This window comes from Anopheles stephensi, chromosome 2 (assembly GCF_013141755.1).
Source record: "Anopheles stephensi strain Indian chromosome 2, UCI_ANSTEP_V1.0, whole genome shotgun sequence".
Taxonomy (NCBI): Eukaryota; Metazoa; Arthropoda; class Insecta; order Diptera; family Culicidae; genus Anopheles; species Anopheles stephensi.
In genome coordinates, this window is record NC_050202.1 from 37,643,519 (window position 1) to 37,665,716 (window position 22,198).

General features: G+C 44.2%; 6 protein-coding genes across 10 annotated transcripts; 4 read left to right on the forward strand and 2 right to left on the reverse strand.

The window, feature by feature from the left end:
* The first annotated feature begins 332 nt into the window (after positions 1-332).
* Positions 333-4,345, forward strand: LOC118517717 (histone-lysine N-methyltransferase PR-Set7). Of its 2 annotated transcripts, none has more exons than XM_036064162.1 (5): positions 333-884; positions 1,265-2,264; positions 2,347-2,677; positions 2,750-2,940; positions 3,027-4,345. In XM_036064162.1, the coding sequence occupies exons 1-5, from the start codon at positions 875-877 to the stop codon at positions 3,235-3,237; spliced, it is 1,743 nt and encodes a 580-aa protein (XP_035920055.1). In that variant the 5' UTR covers positions 333-874; the 3' UTR covers positions 3,238-4,345. The 2 variants fall into 2 exon arrangements, with proteins under 2 accessions (XP_035920055.1, XP_035920056.1); XM_036064163.1 differs by having other exon boundaries at positions 349-884; positions 1,230-2,264.
* Positions 4,346-5,892: 1,547 nt separating this feature from the next.
* Positions 5,893-7,411, reverse strand: LOC118517718 (ubiquitin-conjugating enzyme E2 L3). 4 transcript variants are annotated; one of them, XM_036064164.1, is made up of 4 exons: positions 7,269-7,411; positions 6,835-6,930; positions 6,384-6,570; positions 5,893-6,316 (listed from the first exon to the last, which is right to left on the reverse strand). In XM_036064164.1, the coding sequence occupies exons 1-4, from the start codon at positions 7,293-7,295 to the stop codon at positions 6,165-6,167; spliced, it is 462 nt and encodes a 153-aa protein (XP_035920057.1). In that variant the 5' UTR covers positions 7,296-7,411; the 3' UTR covers positions 5,893-6,164. The 4 variants fall into 4 exon arrangements, with proteins under 4 accessions (XP_035920057.1, XP_035920060.1, XP_035920059.1 ...); XM_036064167.1 differs by having other exon boundaries at positions 7,184-7,305; XM_036064166.1 differs by having other exon boundaries at positions 7,016-7,273.
* Positions 7,412-7,646: 235 nt separating this feature from the next.
* LOC118517716 (probable ATP-dependent RNA helicase DDX10) lies at positions 7,647-10,148 on the forward strand. The gene has a single exon (XM_036064161.1). It carries the CDS (start codon positions 7,726-7,728, stop codon positions 10,054-10,056), a length of 2,331 nt encoding a protein of 776 aa, XP_035920054.1. The 5' UTR covers positions 7,647-7,725; the 3' UTR covers positions 10,057-10,148.
* A 579-nt stretch (positions 10,149-10,727) lies between these two features.
* LOC118517719 (coiled-coil domain-containing protein 86) lies at positions 10,728-11,499 on the forward strand. Its single transcript, XM_036064168.1, has 2 exons — positions 10,728-10,998; positions 11,079-11,499. The coding sequence occupies exons 1-2, from the start codon at positions 10,844-10,846 to the stop codon at positions 11,368-11,370; spliced, it is 447 nt and encodes a 148-aa protein (XP_035920061.1). The 5' UTR covers positions 10,728-10,843; the 3' UTR covers positions 11,371-11,499.
* LOC118517714 (DNA replication ATP-dependent helicase/nuclease DNA2) lies at positions 11,390-15,767 on the reverse strand. The gene is made up of 9 exons (XM_036064159.1): positions 15,343-15,767; positions 15,138-15,271; positions 14,849-15,068; positions 13,859-14,771; positions 13,318-13,762; positions 12,820-13,237; positions 12,541-12,734; positions 11,826-12,474; positions 11,390-11,748 (listed from the first exon to the last, which is right to left on the reverse strand). The coding sequence occupies exons 1-9, from the start codon at positions 15,550-15,552 to the stop codon at positions 11,446-11,448; spliced, it is 3,486 nt and encodes a 1,161-aa protein (XP_035920052.1). The 5' UTR covers positions 15,553-15,767; the 3' UTR covers positions 11,390-11,445.
* Positions 15,768-16,761: 994 nt separating this feature from the next.
* LOC118517721 (nuclear pore complex protein Nup160 homolog) lies at positions 16,762-22,177 on the forward strand. Its single transcript, XM_036064169.1, has 14 exons — positions 16,762-17,037; positions 17,103-17,214; positions 17,331-17,629; positions 17,704-18,081; positions 18,156-18,595; positions 18,674-19,261; positions 19,339-19,712; positions 19,794-19,979; positions 20,058-20,176; positions 20,270-20,541; positions 20,626-20,923; positions 21,001-21,164; positions 21,241-21,945; positions 22,027-22,177. Exons 1-14 carry the CDS (start codon positions 16,950-16,952, stop codon positions 22,075-22,077), a joined length of 4,074 nt encoding a protein of 1,357 aa, XP_035920062.1. The 5' UTR covers positions 16,762-16,949; the 3' UTR covers positions 22,078-22,177.
* The last annotated feature ends 21 nt before the right edge of the window (positions 22,178-22,198 follow it).

Sequence of the window (22,198 nt, forward strand, 5' to 3'; positions counted from 1 at the left end):
CGTTGTAAGCAGGGGCATACATGACATTACAACCGATAGCAAGGTAAATAGAAAGAGGTGTGGCTCGTTAAAATGGTAGATGACCGCCGAACCAAACTGATTCCAGGCAGAAGAAATCTAAGCTGATCAGAAAAATAGCTTTAGATTGAGAAATAGCTTCATAATATTAATGACACATTATCGCTTCAAACTAACTGTATGCGTTCATTTTCAAGAATAACAAAAATTTTTGCTCTCTTTTTTGCATACGCTTGTCGAACCCTGCTGTTCGTTGAAATATCTTGGCCATGCATATGGCATCAAATTTGACAACCCGCTCAAACTCCCATCTTCCCGCTACGCACCTTGGTCAATGTAGCTGAATGACAGCTGCGCACGACCTATTCTTGATTGTATCAAAATTTGCAAATTGGTATTTATTAAATGTACTGCTCGCTAAATGGTCAATATTTATGTTCTTAGTGCACGGTTCAAAGATATTATTCTTTCATCGTATGCCCGGTCCGGCGGCGCTAGCTCGGTGTGAAAACAGTGTTGGTGCAAAAGGCAGCGAGCTATACACGGAGTATCGTAACAATTAATCCTAAGAAGAAGAGGAAGAAGAAAAGATGCCATTCCATCTATGCGACGCTTCGTCTCGCAGTCTAATATCTGGAAAGCTTAAAATTTTAATTTAGTGCGATCGTGCTGTGTTTGTAGTGGATTCCTAGTGCGTTGATTAAAGTGTGAATCGCAAGCTTAAAATAGACTCTCTGTCCCGATGTGACTACAATTGCCCAGCACCAAGTCAGCATCAAGTGAAGGCACAGAAGAAGCGTCCCAGCGTGCTCAAATCGAACAAAGGACATACGCTTGTCCCAGACAAATTGAAAAGATGCTTAAAGGTAGGTTCTATATGTTGCAACGCATTACTGCAACTGCACACGGTGCGTCGTGTTTGGCGCTTATTGCAACATATGCTTCCATTCGAACGTCGCACAAATGGGGTTTGCTACACAGTTCAGAACATACATATATGACACATTAGGAGCGCCATTCTTGCAAGCCCCGTACGCGTTCTGCGTCTGTTGTGCAGGCATTTCGTATGCAATTATTCAAATTGTTTAAATTGCTCATGATTAGTTTTTGTTTTTCGTGAAGGTTCCCACCAAACATGTGATAGCGCGGGAACATAATAAGAATATAAAGTGTGAATGTAATAAGAATCTTCAGTTTATGATATGCGCCAGTTTTGTTTTCCCATCCCCTCCCCCCGCTCTTTTAGGTCGACGGACGCGAAATGCTGAAAAGATTTCTGCCAAACCTTTTCACGATGAAACTGCCAGTCCCAAGCGGAAGGATATTAAGTGCGCTCCGAAAGACAATAACGACAACGTCAAAACGATCCCACAGTTAAACAACTTGACTGCAAAGTTTCGCGTAGAACCGATGAAGCTTCGCGGGGGTCGTGTAAAGACAGCAGACATATCACAATATCTAGAGAGAAAAGCCAATCCTAAAGCCGATGACGATGTCATCAGCTCGATAGATCTGCCGCAAACGGTGGACAATACACACGAGCACGCCGATGATTCGTTCGAGGTTCAGCTGATAGAGCCACCCGTTGTGGAAATAAACGAAGACGAAGTTGTTGCAGTTGAGGACACCAAAAAATCCATAAATAATAACATATTCCTGCAGGAACCAGTGTTAAGCCTAAATTTCCCTGCGGAATCAAACGCTCAAAATCGTACCCTAAAGCTGTTGCACAACTCGTTTTTGGCCAATTCAGAAATAAAAAATGACCCCTTCTCGTCATCATTGCAACCAAAGATAAATTCCTTCTGGAAGGTAAACGTAAAGAGCCCAGACATTCAGCAAAAGACATCGATCGAGCATGTCGACCAGCACGTACTAGATCTCTCGAAACCAACACAAGTCACACAGATCGATTCTACTACTACCGCGGTGGAAACTTTAATACACGATGGAGACAATTCCTGCGACAGTGGCGACAGTGGCGTCGTTATCCTATCCGGATCGGACGGATCTGCCATAACGTTGATTCACGCGGACGGCTGTCAACAAGACCTATCGATGGGTAGCGAACAGACGGACCATTTGGAGAAGCGTAAAAAACCAGCCACTCCGCACCGAATTCTTTGTCCCTCGCCTGTAAAAAACGCAATAATATATTTACAAAGCCCTCCCGGGCTCTTAAATGCTTCATCGCCGGAAAACAGCCGCAGTAAAAGGCGTGCCGGAATCAACAAAACTCGCAAAAGGTATTTCCCCTTTTTCTGGTGTCTTATCCGTTGTTCCATCATAACATAACACGCGCCAAATGTCCTTTCTCTAACATTGCAGGTTAATTTGTAAAAATGATCCTAAAGTAAATGAATCAGCAGATACTGCGGACGACATCAAGCCACAAGAGCCACAAGATGTTTCCGAAAGCGAAATGCGTTCGGCTATCGGAGGAGCGGATGCGTCGAACAACCAGCTGCTCGTGCAAAGTCGCAAGCTTATTGTTGGGCCCGCGGTTCCCAAATCGACCACTACTACTGGCTGTAGCAAGAAAATTACGGAATTCTATCCAATAAGACGAAGTGTGCGGAAGACAAAGAAGGAGGTGCAAGTCGAGCGGGACCGCGACATAGAAAAAGCCATCCGAGAAGGGCGCGAAGAAGGACTTAAGGTAAATGGAATTGGCGCTTTGTAACACAAACACACACACCCGTTTCATCGTTTGTTATTTTACCGCGTGTAGATCGAGCATTTCGAAGGCAAGGGCCGTGGCATTGTCACTACGCGCCCCTTCTCCAAAGGAGAGTTTGTGGTAGAATATATTGGCGATCTGATCAGCGTTTCGGAAGCAAAGCAACGGGAGCAAATCTATGCAAAGGACGATAATACTGGATGCTACATGTATTACTTCCGCCACAAGAATCTTCAACATTGGTAAGAGAACTATAAGCTTGGATTACCAAGACCGCCTCCGCTTAACCTGTACCTCTGATCCTCTCATGTTAACACCTTCTTTGCAGCATTGACGCGACAGCCGAGAGTGGAAAACTTGGACGATTAGTAAACCATTCCCGGAATGGTAATTTAGTTACTAAAACAGTACCCATCAACAATCGACCACACCTTGTGCTTATTGCCAAAGAGGATATTGGAAGGGGCGTGGAAGTAACATACGATTACGGTGATAGGTCAAAGGAAGCGCTTCAACACTATCCATGGTTGGCGCTATAATTGCAGCGTACCTTCGCGCGCATTCTAATCCATCATTGACTTATGGAACCTAGTTAAAGGCATAATTTTCCCGCAAGGCCCTTATTCTTATTAGTTTGTAATTTTCTGTGTGTTATGTTCATAATAGTACGAAATTGTGTATTTTGTCATCATGGTATTTGCAGACCAACAAGTTAAAAAGATGCATAAGACTTAGGGGCAATAAACGGTTGATAATGCGAATGCCACCCTCCCTACTAACAATCATTTCAACACGAACCTTTGCTTTTTTGACGACCGTGCAGTAATGAGCGTGTTGGTTTCTGAATTCTGAAAGGAATAGTGACCGGGATTACCTTCAACAGAAGATGACGTATATAACGCTTGCAATCCATATCAAACAAACTGTGTGGTTTGTGGGTTGTTCCACACTACCATGATTTTATCTTTATTTATTTGCTGAATCGTTTGATTTACCTTAGTCTAGACAAGACTTTCGCTTCATTTACCTACCTTCATTTTACATTATGGGTCATTAGCAGGATAATGCAACTGTTTCTATTTTTTTTTAAATATTTTTAACTCAAACAATCCCTTCCATCTCGCATTCGTCAAATATTCATCGATACGCTACGGCACAGTTCGATGGGACGGAACGAATGATGCACGGAGCTGCTAAACGCATACTTACAGTACACGTTAGATGTTCAGTACAACCTGGAATTATTGAATCAGTACGTCGGGCGGTCATTGTTTCATGAACCATAGTAGTAGTATACTAGTATAATAGCGTTAAGTTCAACCTTAATGCACAATTTAAACCAACCCACATTGAGTTTGAGCATTAACTAACTCACCCGCATACTCATCGCTGAATGGTGCGCGTGCCATTATGCAATAGAAAGATAAAGGCCACGACGAAAGAGCCCTGTTCGACATCGTTTATTGGAAGAGTATCGCGCATCGCTGGGGCTTGGTTCCTGGCGCTTATTAGGGCTAAAACGCAAGGTTTAAGTTAAATGTTTCATTAGCAGGCTCTAATCTAAAGCATGAGTTTCGATGTTATGTGAATCATACATTCACAAAGTAACAGAATACAAATAGAGTTTTGGGTATTTTTAAATACAAATCTGTTTCTACATTCTTTCATTAATGATATTTTTGTTGCTGTACATTTAAGTGTGTTGTTGTGCGCTTTATAGTACCATCCTTTACCTTTCAGCCGGCGCACAAATCAATCTAATGGGTTTATGGTTAACAAAGCTATACATAAACATCATGATTCAGATCACAACTTCAACCCCTCACCTCAACCCAGTAACATGTAGTTGAAGTTTCTCTTTGTATTCCGAAAAGGAGATAATGCCTTGTGTAAGGAGAAAATCAGTCACCACAAATCTTCTTCGAAACGTGCAGCTTGGCAGCATTAGCCAGCGAACTCACTGGGCTCATCTTCGCCTTGGTGACGATCATCGTCGTTCTGGTTCTGGTTTTGCCGTTGTGCTCTGCCAAATATCGACCTACAAGGATAGGATTTCTGTTCGCGAAACGGCTCAACTTTTTAAAAATGTGTTTAGGAGCGATGACTGAGTCAGAGTTTCTTACCGTGGTAGAAGCCAGTGTTCCAGCAGATTATCAGTTGACGGCGAAAAAAGCCCCGAAGGAAAATGAATCCTTGAAGCTGCGAATTCCGAAGAGCCCTAGAGAAACGCTTTTGCACGAGGCTCAATGTCCTTGGCTCCTTGCGGCCATCCAAAATCCGCCGATAGAAGAAGCTGACTTCGGTGCTTCAACGAGCTTCATTCGGAAGGCTCATTCCAAGGAGAAGTTTTCAAAGACCGTAAAGGTCAGTATGGGCAGTGTGAAGTTTATCCTTATTATATGGTACTGCCAGTCTGCCTAACCCTTCTCACTGTCACGTGTCTTGCCCAAAGCTTTCAAATCGTGCTAATGGAAAGAATTCGATGGTTACAGCACACCATAAGGATGCCGTACAAAAGCTCTTACGGAGGGTGTCAACATAAGATAAATGGAAAGATAAATTGGCAACCCCTGAGGCAATTGAAACAGCCGAGTACTACCAGGTTAGTAAAAGGCGATACGTATTTCGCCTATATGATATCAGCTGCGCCGTAAAATTATCGGCACTAAGGAGACAAACTCCCTGATCCGAAATAGGTGTAACCTATGGCACACTTTACAACTGATCTGTCTCATTGCAAGAGTAGTATCTTCACATTCAATGTAGAAAAAAAACTGAATGAGCTCTGACCTTTTTACTTTACTCAGTATATTCGTAGTTCTTCCTACGATCGGATGCGTCGGTGGTGTTTCTGTAGTTTGCGTTCCATACTGAGTTACAACGTTGGTGATGTTCGCGACAGGCAAACGAACTTTCAGTTAAGAATCCTATGATTCCGTTTCATCGTCATCCGTACTTAGCTCTTTCCATTTCATTTTCAGCTGTTGTACTATTGCTAGCATTTCTGTAGCATTCTTTAATAGACCCCAATGTTTGTAGAACCGACATCACTATTCTTCGTGGGATTAGCATCATTCCCACGTGGCCTTTGGCGAATAGACAGACAGACAGACGATAGAGCGCTACGATGTCATCCAAGTATGAATTTCGTGCTGTGGTTTTAGCTCTCAAAAGTCTTGTGAACTTTGTTCGCGTGCGGGGTGCATCGTAGAATGAACATGATTTGGATATATTATGCTATTATAATGCAATTGACAAGCGTAGCATCAAGTTAGTTCTCTTATTGATTTGTGTTGTTTGGCCCACGACTCACACGGATAAAATATGTATTTGCTGAATTACACCCTTATAATCGTCATCTTCATTACCCACGGTCTGCAATTTACAATCGCCCGTTTTGACTGGTAGTCTCGGTAAACCATCAACATCATCATCATCATCATCATCCTACGCCAATGCTTTCCCTTTATTCCGGTCGCTTTTCACTGTGCTTTCTGGTGTGTTCCTCGGCGTTTTTCGTAAATTTTTTCCTATCCTTTAGAAACTCTTCCGCTAGATCAGCCCGCAAAGGATGTTCGGGTTCGGGATCATTAACAAGCTCTATCAATGCTTGAATCACTGCAATAGATGTGGAAAAATTAAATAACTTTCCTTCACTCAATTCATTTGCTTTGCCGATACTAACCTTGATCTGTTTTTGTTGCCGGTTTCCAGTTCTCGGCACTGATGATCGGTAGACAAACCTGTCCCTTTTCATCGATGTTTGGATGATATATTTTAGTTTTAAACGAAATCTTTGGTGGTTTAAACGGGTATTCGGCTGGGAAAGTTATCTCTATTCTAAAAGCTCCCTTATTGTAGGGAACATTATCCTGTTAAGGGAAAAAAGGAAACAAATAACAAGTTTAAGGTAGCAATTAGTCACAGCAGGATATAGGCACTACTCGACACGCGAAGCCTCTCGTCGTTTTGGCTAAGCCATGCGGAAGAAGGATTAAATACTTAAAAATAACCAGCGGAGGTTTACTGCTTGCCAACCGTGTATCATTCAAACCGTTCTGACGAACGCACAACGATTCGCCAGCAATTCTGTTCTAATATTCTGTTTTAATACAATATTTTCGTAACGTACTTACCGGTACGATTAATCCGGTCCACAGCAGTAAATTAGCTTCATCCACAACAATGTCACGAAAAGATTTCATTCCCGATGCACGGATATCTGCTAGCTCCTGCAGAAGTAGAAACAAATAAAACCACACATAAAGCTACGCGATCTCATGCTACTCTTTACAGAACCGTTTAACATTGCATTACTCCATGTCGGTACATTTTTTCACTCAGTGTCCAATTTCACTTAATTCTTTGCAATGACTGTATCACATTATACAAGGTCTTTTCACAGCCAAACCTTAATATTTGCCCGTATCACAGTACGGATGCTTCCTTTACAAAGCGCACGGCTTGCGATAGGTACATATTTACCCTACAATTTTAACAGAGTCAGCCATTGTCTTCAGCATTTTACAAGCACTTTAAAAAAAATAATTACATGCCCGAAAAAACTTACTTTTTGCAATCTCCGTGTGGCTGCCATTTTGCTCAAGTTTCTTAAAATAAAAGGTTGTTGTTTGCCGTTTGACAGATTACTTTCTTGGCCCCCCAAGATCAAGGTGCTTCGATGTATGACATGTTTTGTTTTTGCCACATTTGCCAAACAAATGTACGCTCGTTGCACCATTTTGCATTTTATGTTTAGTTGTACGTGGATTGCGTTCTATTATTTCACTTCGGTGACATAATAAGTAAAATGATAATAGTAGTTAAAAATAACTCGGAACAAAATCTAGAAGAACATTTGTTCGAACAGCAGAAAAAATATCCTGCACAAATTAAGCATCTTGCGGTTAGTGCTGTTCATAGTTTTGTATTTATCTTGGAATATTTTGACAACTCGTCAGAGGTGCATCGAATGGTCGAGCCTGGGCAGGCGTGAAATACACTCAAAAGCAAAACACGTTTCCACGATGGGGAAAGTACCGGAAAATAAAAAGTACGTAAATTATGCTAGGAAAATCAAGTTCAAAGGCAACAGTGTGCACCGTAGAGCGGTGGAAGGTAGCACCGAGAATCAAAGCTCGCCGAAAGATGAGGAATCACGCCCGCAGCCAAAGCAGAAGCGGTCGAAAGTGCAGCTTTCCGTAAGTGAAGAGGAGCAAGAAATCCAAACCTTGCGGCAACGCTATTGCGATGAAGCGGCACGTGCCACCACCGGCACTATCGAGACATTCAGCGATTTCCCTCTGTCGAAGAAAACCATGGTCGGTCTAAGTGAGGCAGAGTACACCAAACCGACCGTCATTCAGCGAGAATGTATTTTGCCTGCGCTGTGCGGTAAAGACATCGTTGGAGCAGCTAAGACGGGCAGCGGGAAAACGTTAGCCTTTTTAATTCCCGTCCTGGAACGGCTATATGTGGAAAAATGGACCCGCATGGATGGTCTTGGAGCACTCATAATCACGCCTACGCGAGAACTGGCGACGCAAATATACAAAACTGCGGTACAAGTGGGAAGGCATCACGATTTTACCGTCGGGCTACTGATCGGTGGACAGAACCTTAAGATCGAACGAAATCGGCTGCATAATCTGAACATCATCATTGGAACCCCGGGTCGTTTGCTGCAGCACATGGATGAAAATCCTTTGTTCGATACAACGAATATGAAAATGCTGGTTCTGGATGAAGCGGACCGATGTCTGGATATGGGATTCTCCGTCACAATGAACTCCATAATCGAAAACCTGCCGGACGTGCGGCAAACGTTACTATTCTCTGCTACTCAGACCACCTCGGTTCGGGAATTGGCTCGAGTGAATCTGGTGAAACCTGTCCGAATTGCGCCGCACGAACACGAACAAAATGTGACTCCAGCCAAGCTGCAGCAAAGCTACGTAGTGGTGGATCTTTCCGCAAAGCTAACGATGTTATGGTCCTTTCTGCACACCCACCCAAAGCAAAAAATTATCGTATTTTTTTCCACCTGCAAACAGGTTAAATATTTCTATCAACTGTTTCGAAAATTGCGCCCCGCTTCTTTGCTTCTGCCCTTGCACGGTGGGATGAATCAGGAAAAGCGTAACAAGATATATGCTGAGTTTTGCAAGAAGCATACCAACGTTTGCCTGCTGGCGACGGACGTAGCATCGCGAGGGCTGGATTTTCCCAAAGTGAACTGGGTGGTACAGATGGACTGTCCGGAAGACGTTGTGCAATACATTCATAGAGCCGGACGAACGGCCAGGTTAAATACGGCGGGCGAAAATCTGCTTGTACTATTGCCTCATGAGGAGCAGGCTATGCTACAGTTGCTGGAGAACGGAAAAATACCCATAAAGCAGATCAAAGTGAACGAGCGGCAACTGTTTTCGCCGCTGGCAAAGATCCAATCGCTCCTCGCACAGTTTCCCGACCTCAAAGAATGCGCCAAACGAGCGTTTGTTGCGTACATCAAATCGGTCGCTTTGATGAAGAATAGAGAGGTGTTTCAATTGGACAGTATAAATCTCGACGAGTACGCACGATCCTTGGGATTAAACACTACACCGCGTGTGCGCTTCATTTCACGTGCATCGGATGGGAAAGGTTCTCGACCGAAGGTGAGTTCCAATTTAGAAACTACAGCCACCCGCATTTTGGATAGGGCCAGCAGCGATGAAGAAGATCCGGAGGAAGAAGATTTCCTACAAGTAAAGCGTGTCGACAACGGCGCAGAGCTTCCTGCAACGGTCGAGCAGGGTCACGCAATGGAAAATAATCATGTATCAACGGACGCGCAACTCCCGAATGGAACATCGAAGAAGCGCATCTCTAAGCAAAAGATGATCAAAAAATCATTACAGATTAGCAAACGCACCGCATTCGATGACGATGGCATGCCCGTTGCCTCCACCGACGATAATAAAAAGGAAGACGATTTTTACGATTTAACAGAGGCTCGGCTTAGGCTGCAGCAGCAAGATGTAGAAGACAAGAAGCGATACAAAGCGCTGAAGAAAGCGAAACGAATTGCTATCAAGGAAAAGGAACGTGCGGTTAAGGCGGGCGGTGATGTCGGCACTGCGCTGGCTGACGATTTCGGTAGTGAGAGCGATGGTAGCGTGAATCTTGATTGGCTTCCGGATCCGGACAAGGTGTACGGAACGAAGCGTACTAAAGCAGATGTTAGTGAAGGCGAACCACATTCAAACGACGAGGAGATGCCACGTTCAGTTAAGCGAAAACGAAAGTTGTTGGAGAATGCACGTGATCTAACTTTAACCGATACAGAACAGTTGGTAATGAATTTATTGAGCTGATTTGTTTTTCCACTCATACGATTCGTGTAAAATGGTCGAGTTTGTGCTATGTTAACTGTTCCAACTTTGGAATAAAGTATGATTTCAAGTTATGTTTTCAAGTTTTTTTTTTGTTACTCCCAGGCACTTCAACGATGGAAGGTAACAATGTTTTTCATTTCGGGATTATATCAATCATTAGGCTGAGCTGATGGATGCAATTCTATCCGAAATGCTATAATATATAAAATTAAAGCTATCTCTTTCTTCTGTTGTGGGACGACAACATCCCATGGCCTCGATCTTCCATTTTCGGCTTCTTTGACTTGATTTTGATGAATTTTCCAACTTTGCTCTTCCTGAACTAAAAAACACAACATGAGCAACTCTTCGAAATAAGATCAAACCTACAGGTGTGATACATTTTCGTTAACTGCAGTTCATCTCGTATCTGCCGGTCGGCTACGCTGGTCGTGGTTTCATGATGTGTTCGGTCTTCTAGAATTTGTTGACCTACATTCAATTTGCTCTGTTCACTCGTTCTTGTTCGAACAAGTTGCATATTTAGCTGTGTATAACGGATTTTTAAAAAAATAAAACCCAGTTGTCAAATAACCATTCACGACGGAACCTAACAACAGCTCGCGTATGTGCAGTAATGTCACAACAGTTGCAACGGGGCGAGACTTGTCAAATAGAGAGTTGATTTGCCATGAGGTTTCGTTTTGTAAACAAATCTGCATGAGGCTCTTCTCAGACCGGTAACAAATCGGCAAAATAGTGAATAATACAATCATAAACGTTCGTAATGGAGGCTGCTGCTGAAAGTACGACTACTGCACAAAAGGCTAAGACTCCGGCTCGAAAAGCTAACACACCGAAAGCTGAGTCTAGTAAGGTCGACGCTCAACCGGTGAGAGGCAAGCCGAAATCGGGTAGGGTATGGAAAACTAACAAAGACCGGTAGGTGATCCTCGTTTTATGTTTTACTAACTAAGCTGAACATTCATTCATTCACACGTCGAAACTTTGTTCTACGCTAGATTTGCTACGATAAAGAGGAGTCTTCGTGGGAAAACTTCTTCGCAACAGCTCGCATTCAGAGATGAAATAAAGCAGATCAAAGAACTGTCACAGTCCATCAAGGATACGAGACGCCGCGAGAATGAGGAGAAACGGTTACGGCGTGAGGAGAACAAGCGGCGAAGGTTGGAAAATGAGCGAAAAAATGAAGTCGTCCAGATTATCAAAAATCCCGCCAAGCTGAAACGCATGCGCAAGAAACAGCTGCGCATGATTGAGAAGCGAGACATAAGCAAATTAAACGTGGTGTAGTTACTGCAAGAAATGGAGCTGCCGTAATGTAACAACGCGTGTGTAAGTTTCTTTTTATTTTAACCGTTGTGCCTTCTACTCGGACAACGAAGCTAGCAATTCCATAACATTGACCCATTCAAACCCGTCCTTTTTGTCTACGATGTTAACGTTACTCGCCTTGCACATAACACTAAACAATTGCTGGAACGTACTGTACGACGAATCAAGCGTGCCCAGATCACCGATGACGATGAGCTTCTCTTGTGCCCTAGTGATCGCAACGGTCAATCTTCGTTTATCGTTGAGAATTTCACCTTCTGCAGGGGCTGCTGCTGCACCATTTTTATCGGAAGCCGCGGCAAGGTTCTTCGACTTCGTACAGGAAAATATGATTATCTGCAACGAAAACGTTTAAACAACATTCAGTAAAATTTTGGCTAATGCTTCAGGTCGCCAAAAAACAAAGGCCATACCTTTTTATCCTTTCCCTGGTACTGGTCCACTGTGTTGACTTCTATGGCGCAGGAATCATTGGAGAGCGCTTGTTCGTCCCCGGCCGTACTATCGTTGCTCGGCGAGTGCACCATCGCAGCAGCCGACTTTTGGTTGTCCGACAGTTTAAATATTTTCTTCCGAATTAAATCCACCTGTGCACGAAACGGTGCTATGATGCCAATCGATTCTTGCTTAACGCCAGCTTGTAACAATGCTTTGCAAATGTAAATCACGAGGGCAACTTCCGAAATGTTGGTACATTTCACGTGGCTTTTCGTCGCACGATCTCGATCGTTTGGTGCCGTTTCTTCGCTCAATTTCTGATAACTCAAATTCAGCTGATGCGTATTGCCAGTATTCACCACGACTGCCGATAGGTCGATTTGGTTGGAAATGGTTTTCATGAGCCACCGCTCGACCTCATATATTCTGCGCACGGTCTGTAGGTTGGGTAGTTTGAGCGTCGCGTTGGCCACTACATCGTTGCCGCATACCAACTTTCCGTCGTACGTAAAGTCGTTGGCCAGTTTGGTTAAAACACGATTCATGCGGTACTGTGTCGGAAGCACACAGTAGGACCCTTCCTGATCCAACCGATGAAATAGGCTCTCTGTGGCTCCAAGCGACCTGAAATAAGGCAGAGATTCGATAGTAGCCCGAGGGCCGAACACACCTTTTGTTAAACAATATTACCGTGCTTTAGCAGATTTGACGACCGGCGGAAGCTGGTCGGGGTCGCCGACCAGCAGAAATTTCTTGCAACGTAGCAAAGGCCGGATGATGCTAGCCTGGAAGACTTGAGTCGCTTCATCCACGATGCAATAATCGAACGTGCGTTGACCGATCATTGCATGGCCCGATCCCTGGCACGTTACTGCGACTATTGGCTACAAGTACAGCACCGAAAACGACACGCATTAATTGGAGTAATTGCACAGAGTGCGCCTGCTTCAAATGGTGTGGTCTGCTTACAAATTGCTCGTACAATTCAGCTAATTTTTCCGGGTTGTCTGCAGTCTCAGCGAGAATAGGCTCTGCGAACGGTCTTACTGCCGGATCGATACGATCTAACGATCCAATTCGAATGAAGCTTAGCTCCTTAAAGGGCAACAAACGTTTTAGTATATTATCAACGGCCGAATGCGTGTTACTGGTCAGCAGAATCGATTGCCCCAGGAGCGATAGCAACCGAATCAGCCCGACAATCGTTTGCGTTTTTCCAGTTCCGGGCAACCCTTTCAGCAAGCAGTACGAATCTGTTGCGGCCGCTTTAAGGGCTGCCTGCTTTTGGTGTCGGTTAAGATTTTTCAGTATCTCTTTGGCCCTAGGAACCATCGACTGGCATAGAAATCCATCGGAGAAGGTGGGCATTTCACGATCGATGATTATCCTAATGAATATATTAACAAAACAACAGCCCTCACTTAGTGTTATCAGCAGGGGTCTCCACTCCCTGGCCACACAACTTACCTGCGATATCGTGCCACCGTATCATCGTTGCTGAGCAGCATGGCTAGGTTGGATAAATCAAATCCGGACAATCTGCTGCTCGACACGTGCTGATCCAGGATGAATTGTTCTCCACTGTAGTTAACAGACAGATCACGTTCGAAGGTTACGACGAGCTCGTTACCGGCAAAACTGATCACATGTCCAGCAGCGACTGCAATCCGTTTCGTTGTGCTGCAGATCACATATTCGCCCACTTGAAAAATGTCAGTGGATTTTGGAACCGGATCGTGGCCATCATTATTCTCCGTGTCGGAACCTGATGTCTGCTGATCTAATGTGAACGTATGGAAAAATGCTCCATCGACAGCGTGCACCGGACTTAGCAGTGTAAGCCCAGTAAGGCACCATCCATTTTCGAACCGTTCCTGCGGCGTTAGGCTCCAAATGTTTCGTGTCAAGTGAGCTTAAATTGTAATGCGAATGAAATGAAAGCATTTTAAACACTTGCAAGCTACTGGTCGTGTGGTTTGTGCCCCTGACACGAATGCAGAATGCTTACATTGTGCAGAATCTTGTCCCTCTAGGTAAATCAGTCCGGTCCACCGGAGAAAATAGTCGATATCGCTATTGCTTAGATGGCCACACGCTTCTTCCGCAATAGACGAGAATCCTTGATTGGTTGGAAATGCAGCTTCACGTTTGGCTAGGGCGACGCAAACCGTACTGTAGGGACATTTCGGACACGCTCGCTCATTGTTGATAGGAGCCGGCAGTGTGGGTTTCATCGGTAGCACCGGCCTGTCTTCGCAGCCGGCAGTAGTGGTACCATCTATTTCATTCGGAACCATCCAGGTACTCAGGAACCGGGTAATTTCGTTTCGCAACATAATCAAGTCTCGCTTCATGTTGCGGTTCGACACTACACGGCTACATTTCCCATCACGCAGGTATAGCAGCAGACCGGCGCTCACTTTATGGCCAACAAGCTCCATCATCATTTCGTACAGCGCCAATTGTCCAAGATGCTCGAACGAATAGCTCGCGCGGCCTGTTTTCAGTTCCAAGGGCATGGTTTCATACAGTTCAGCTGCTTTGTCCCGTACGACGGTTACGGTTGCATCGATTCTGCCCTTGATTCCGAGCTGATGGCACCAAATGTTTTCCTCTATATCGTTTATTTCGCCGATCCAAATTTTAGCTGGCTCCGAACCCTTCGGAAGCGACGGCAGTTTACACTGTTCGGCGCGTCCGCGATGAAGGTGTTGGTGCAAAAAGGTTTCAATTTGTTTCAGGTACGGTACTACCAGCTCGAAAGCTTCCGAAACATTCATTTTCATGGCATATAGTGAAGAAATGAGCTTTCGCGACTTCATGACATCTTCTGCGATCGTTTCCACGTCTTTCAGCGTCTCGCACGACTTATCGACAATGCATCGTTGGAAAATGCAATGTGCCAACGTTCCAATGGCCATCTTTCCAGGAACATACAGTGCAATATGTAGTGTGTTAGCTTATGCGAACGAATGGAACAAATAAACGAACACATTACCTGTGTATTTTCCGCTTCGGTTCCGCGAAACAGCTCCTGTAGAACTCCGCGACGTTGGCAAAACAATGAGCCCACAACGGTGGTGCCGGAAACTAGTAGATCCGGCTCGGTAACGAAAAAGCCACCATCCGCATTTACCACAAAGTGATCAGAAGACGAATGCTCCTTAAAGGCTAGCACGGATACTGTAAGTCCGGGCGAAATGCCTTCAATCGAATTCCTGCAATACAAGATAAACAAATATGATTTCCACCAATTCAATGCTGTGTGCTAGCTTGGTTTCACTTACCATGGAGGTAGCAGATGGCAGACTGCCATTTGTTTGCAACGTTTCCCTTTCAGCGTCACTTTCATATAGTTCCCTAGCTGCTGAGCGTCCAGCAATTTGCACCGTTTCCATGTTGATAAATCCAACGTAAAATCCTTAAATTCAGCAACGGACGATAAGTTTCTACACGTCAATTCCGTCAATACATATTTAGCTTCATTAACACCTTTTCTGTCTTTGTCTCCAGCTCCATGCCAGTGAGCCATTCTTCATCCCAGTCCATGGATAGATCATCATTACGCTTGGTATCTTTAAACTGATGTGGAACGGCTACGGCACTGCCGGCTTTATTTGGTCCAATACATTCTACGTAATTCGGTTCCAAATCCAAAATTTTATTTGGTGGTTTGAGAGGTGAAGATATTCTGCGCTTCATGCCGTCGGCGAACAGTAGAACACGTTGCGGGATTGTTTCAGGAATTGTGTTTCACGAAGAGCAATAGAAATGGTTATTTTTTTCAAATACAACTTTGTCAAAGCCCGCCAAAATAATATGTGTCAATTAGCATGCAAACAACACGGAAACCAGACGCCATCAAAGCACGCATCGGGAAGCCATTACAGCATATGACAGAAAAGGACCGTATCAAGGTGTATGTATTTAGAAGGTGATTTTTTGTCGATTTGACAGAGCACCATTTTGTCGAGATATGTCAGAGTTTGTGTACAAAAACATATGGTATGGGGCAACCAACATGAACAAACAGCTTCGATTCTGTTGTCCCTAAAGCAATTTTGATAGTTTATGGGCCATCTTCCCATATCAAATGTTGTTCTTTTTATGTTTATTTTGTTCAGAGTTTGGTGCTTTTAATCAACATTCACCTATTCAAGATCTAAACTCAAAAGTTAACGTGAGGAAAATAACACTTGCTTTATTATGGAAATCGGTTGCACTACTTGCGTTAAATTATGCAACGACAGCAAACATTAGGTGTGCTTTTTAATTTTTACACCTAAAGATCGAATCTTGGCGAGTGTGACTACCCACAAACGAAATAAAATAGAAAATAGCAGCCCCAAATAGTGGTTCGAGATATAGCATTAGGGTAACCGTACCAGTTTTCGGCACGGTAGTGCAGCTGATTAGAAAAAATACAAATACAATTATTAAACCTAATAATTTTGATTGGAGGTGGTATTATTTTGGTTGCAAAACTATCAAAAAATGTTTCAGCATTGTTGATTTATTGATTTAACTCAGTTTTTTTAAACATTAGTAAAAATGCAAACTTTGGTTTAGTTCCTATAGTGGGCAGAATGCTCCTATTTTGGGCAGGCAAAAAAGCAAATCGGACGAAATGTTTTGAGCTGGGCACAAATATTTCGATATTTCTGTAAATATCGATCTAAATGCGTCAAAACTTCGTATTTAAAGAATAAACAATGATCTTTTCCTTTTAAAGTAATTGAAAGATCATTTGTGTTGCGATTTTTCCCATAATTTTGCTATTTTTACCGATCTGCAGAAAATAGGACACTGCCGAAAACTGGAGCAGTTACCCTATTTTTCCGTATTTTTGACATTTCAGCTCGACAGAAGAGTTGTTGGCGTGCCTTTTCTTTACGGTCAGCTGTCATCACGCGTCTTGGCAAAAGCATTCCTAGCCGCGTTTTGCATGCCGGCATCAAACCATTGCTTTCCCCAGAGTCGCTTTTCCTACGTTTGAGCAGCTTTCTGTTGCTAAAAGTTGAGTTTATTCCAATCGGCGTGTACAACTCTATACATTCTTCTGTTATCCGTAGTTTGATCATCGGAAAAGGGTGTCAATAATGGCCGAAATGTACCGGGAGGTGCCCCTATTTCAGCAAGGCATTGCAGCTGGTGGGAAAAAAGCGAAAACGATCAACATTTCATCAGGTAACTATTTGGGTCGCGCTTACAATACACGCAGACTGAGAAATGTATGTTTTGTTTGATATTAGCCGGTGGGTACCATGCGATGCTGGTGGATTCAAAAACATCGGAAATAGCTGGTGGATTTCGAGTGGATCACTTCATCAAGGATGTTCCCATTCTTAAACGTTTCATTTACTGGTAAGTGGCGTTTAGTGGGGTTCCGCTCCATTGGTGAAGGAATGGAATCTGCTGGAGCTGGACAGGCATACCCAAAAACAGGATCCTTTATTATCGTTCCACATCTTGCATTCCAGGCGAACATTCAGAGAATCAATCTTTTTAACCGAAACCTGTTTGGATAGAAGCCATGTTTGCTATGAGTTAAAAATAACGTTCGAAGGAAGTCCGATACTGGCGGTGGAATGTTACAAGTCATCAAACTCGCCATTGCTCCTGATTTTCGTTACCACCACGTCCATTCATCGGGTATCGTTTGAGATGCCTTCAGCCATGGACCATCAATTGTACACTGAGCAGGATTCAATTCTGCTCCAGATAAACGAAAGCATGATAACGGATCCCCTATACTGCTACACGTTCATAAACGACATTGGTAAGTTCGGGGCTTTCGAGTCCATGGTGGGCAAGTGTGTATTGTCTTACTTTCGGCATTTTCCCGTCCCCAAGGTCAAGCCGTTCCAGTGGCCGCAACCATTGCCAATTCTAGCGATAATTTAGAAAGCAAATTTGCCATTGCATGCACCAACTCTCTGTTCCTGCTATCACTACGAAAGGAAAGGGAACGAATGATGGTGCAATGTTCGGAGCTAGACCACAACCCCTTAACCTTTTCAAAACTGATCCATTCGATAACGGATTCTTGGCGTAAAAAATCATTCACCAGCCAGGTAGTGGCAATGTCGTTTGACACGCACACGCTCGTAGAGAATCAATCGTTTCTCTACACCCTGCATCGTAACGGTGCGTTGCGTGTTTGGCTGCTGGACGGACGGTGTCTGGCATCGGAATATCTGTCCAAATACACGCAGGGCAGCGAGACGGAGTGTGAGTATAGCAACGAGGCCCGATTGTGCATTGGTTAGTTGTTTCGTGCTAAAACACTCTGCATTCTTCCACAGTTCACACATGTATCTTGCGGAGCTCCCAATCGTTGGTGGCCCTTTACTTTTCGTTTCAAACATTCTCCGAGTTTGTAATAATACGACCGGACGTGTCGGTGGATTCGGCTGGTGGAACGATCTCAGCTGTAATCCTCAAAAAGATGTGCACCGTCCTAGCGCCAAACTACGATCTGATTGATTTCAAGCTCTGCGATAAACGCCTGTGGACTTTATGGTGCAATGCGGAAGGTGAATCGCAGGCACTGGTGTACGAGCTAAGCCCGAACGATTATGGTGACACTTTGCAGAACAACGTGTGGTCACCAATCATTCTGGAAAACATTAGCGACAAAGAACATTCGGCGCTGGAAGTTGGTGTCGATCTGAAGGATGTGTACTGCAATCGCATTTTTCAGTCAGGCTGTTTTCCCGACAAAGTTATTAGAAAATCGCTCACGGTAAGCGTTATTACCCGGACGGCATTTCACACGCTCCTAAATTGTTTGAATATTTGTACGCTGGTTTCTATTTTCTAGATGTTTAATCGTAATACGGCCAGCATACCGACGAGCACCGGTGCTGTCAACTACAATATGCTACGCTTGAAAAGATACGCACTGACGTGCATTGAAAGCCAACTTCAGCAAGAGTGCACCACTATGAGACAGAACGGCCCGCTGGATAATGACCAGATACAGGAAATATCGAATGGGCTGTGGGAAAAATTGTACCTCTACTGCGTCCAGTATCGGTACGAATCTTCGCGCCCCATTGGACTCTTCATCTGTGAAGGAATGCACAGGCAAACGTCGCACTACACATTTGGCATTATAAGGAAGAAAAATGTCAGCTTCTTCCGCGTTTGTGACGAGCTGGAAGTTGCTTTCAATTCTCCGACATGTTACGACCAATATGCGCCGAACGTGGCACTGCTCAAGAACGGTGCCCCCAGAGCTAATCAGGATATGATGGTGCTTGTTACGTTTTTGGGCGAAATAGAGCAAACGCTTACGGCAGAGCAGAGGCATAAGCTGGACAGTTTCCTGCATCAGCGCCGGGAAGGTGAGGCGAGCGATATTTATTTGTCGTTCATCGGAGCTACTCAAAATCAACTGCTGGTTCATGTATGTATTTCCTGGTAAATATGTTTTCTTTTTTGTCGAAACACAACATTAATTATTATTTCGTGGGACGTTCACAGAACTTGCTGCCGGCCTTTTTGCAACGTGTTTCCGATCTACCGCAAGCGATCGAAGCATTGCTGCAGTACGTCACACCGTTGAACAGGGCACCTTACCCGTCCACGGAACAGGACGAACCGACTGTCTACAGCAATTTCGAGCTGACCAGTGAAGTGGCACTGACAACGGCAAAACAGCTGATACAGTTGCGGTACCTGCTGCTGCGCAATCTGCTGCTGCTGCAATACATGATTCAAAGTCACTGCAACTTTCACTACCATATCCTCGATGCCATCCAGTCCACCATTCGGTCGGATACGGAAAATCTGCTGCGCTGCTATCACGTCATGAACTGGATCGCCCAGACGCGCCTAGACATCGATTGGACACGATGGTGAGTTGCTGTTGGGGTCGCGCAGAATCTTTACTTGAAGAAAAATTAAATCATTTTTTCTCGTTCTTTTTTTGTAAACAGCAACAAAATAGCTGTTATGCTCCCGCTGAACATTCGTGCTTCGTTGACGTTGCTTCAGGCGTACGCTATTTCTCAAATCAATGAGGACATTGCATTGGGGCGAAGCAACTTGTCGTCATCTAGAGCACCGGAAACCGTGGCCGCTTTGTCTCTACTACAAAAAGCCAACACCATCATTGCTTTCATGTAAGTTTTTACTAATTCGCTGCGTACGCTCTAACTGAAAGGGGAGGAATGGTAACAGTTTTTGTTTTGTTTCGCTAGATGTCCCTCAAGCGACGATTTCCTATTCGGAGAATGGCTTTCGCAGAATGATTTGCATGTGCATATTGATGAGTACGTTCGTTTGTTAAGCAATTGGTGCGAGTGGAACAGTTGCTCCAGTAAGTATGCAAACAGGTTTAGAGATGCACACATTCCTGGACGGTGTATTGCGATGTATTAACGAAATCAAATCTAAATCTCCCTTATGGCAGGAAACTTCATCAAGGCTAAATCTTGCCTCGCGCTTGGCGACACATTCAAAGCGCTCGATCTTTTCCCGCTCTCCCTAAAAGGGATCCAGACGGAGCGTATATTGAAAAAATTCTTGTGCCAAGATGAAAACAAGCCCAGCACATCGCAATACGCAACGCTTACAGCCTTTTATCTGAAGCTCATTCGTCTCTTCCAAGCGGACGGAGCTTACGACGGTGTGTTGAAATTGGTGCACTCTGGAATTGACAACACGATTGATCCCATACAAAAGGTTTGTTCTACATGTCCCTACATTGGTAAATTGCAGCGAAATGTTACACAAACCGTCTAATTGCATTGGGGCCTTCCGTTCCAGACCATGTTCCAGAGTATCGAATTTAGCTGCCACATTGAACTGGGCCACTACGAAGAAGCGTACAACGCGCTTATCAAGAATCACGAACCTGCACGCAAAAAAGATTGCTTGCGGCAGTTGATATGTTTGCTGTTTTCGGTGCGCCGTTTGGACATTCTGCTGGACCTACCGTACTATGGGCTGGAGGAAGAGTTTACCAACATTGTTGGCATGACTGCACGGTCGGCGGACATTGCCGATTGCCTGCAGTACAACTTTTTGTACTCATTTCACGTAAACAAAATGAACCTGCGTAAAGGTACGTTTGGTCCAACTTTTCATGCAATATAGAACGTAAACTCGGTAATATAATTTTCGTTTTATCCACATTTGCAGCTGCCATCATAGCTTACGAAGAGGGAATGCGCAACTTTTTAGAGTGCAACAGCCTGAATCATCTGAACAGATACTATTGCTGCCTGATGAAATGTTTAAATTCGCTTTCTGTCATCAAGGAATCGTACGCGTGGATAGTACATCCGATCATAGAGCAGGGCGAGGTACGTAACTTACTCTTAGCATTTGCATGCAGCTGGTTTGAATGTATTTGCAACTGAACATGTTTTTTTCTTTCAGATGCCCACCATCATCAAAGACGACACAATTGACATAGTGGATAAGAAAAGGCTTCAGGAACAGCTGATAACTACACACTGCGCCCTCCAGCTTTCCATGTACAACGATGGCTTCAAGCTGGTTACGTCGCTCGATGCGATGAATCTGATTTCGCTCATGGTGAAGCGTAAATTGTATCGCTCGGCATTGAAATTGGCGCGGTGCCGCATGCCATCCATGGTGCCCACCGTTTACGAGCATTTAACCAGCTCCTGCATTACAGCATCGTCCGCTACCAAAGCGCTTGGCACGAGCGCCGATAGCGCGACGGACGGTGGCTTACCTTGGTTGAGTGATAATTGCATTTCCGATCTAGTAGTCGTGCCCGATAGTACTGCAACGGCGTGGAACTATTTACGTTACACGTTAGAGCAGGAAAATGATGAACTCGTGAGTGACGCTTATTTGGCAGTGTTTAATCGCATCCTGTCGCGCAGTGCGTATATTCCTACCTGGTTGAAGAAGTGGTGTTTCGAACATATTCCTACCCAATTCATTCGTGCTTATCTACGCCACGGTCGCCTGGAGGAAGCGTACGAGTATACACTCGAATTGTTCCGGGCTAGATTCTTCAGCGCCGGAAGATTCAATCACCACACCATATTTCCCCTATCGCTGTGTGAGTATCTCGTGTACGAACTCGAGTCGTCAGCCACGCACAGTAAGGTAAGTGATGGAGCTTGCACGAATATGCGAATCGTAAATCATCCGTTTGTGTCTATTAATAAATTTTCTTTCTTTGGTCAGGAAAAGCAACACATTGAACATTACCTGCGGATCATTGAAGTGGCTCTTTAAAAAACTCCTTCTTTTCTTGTGTGGTTAGGTAATTAGTAACGTTAAAATGATTAACATGATGATTGGTAATAAAAGCACTTGTGCGTTAATTCTACGTGAATTCTACGTGTTTGATGTGTGC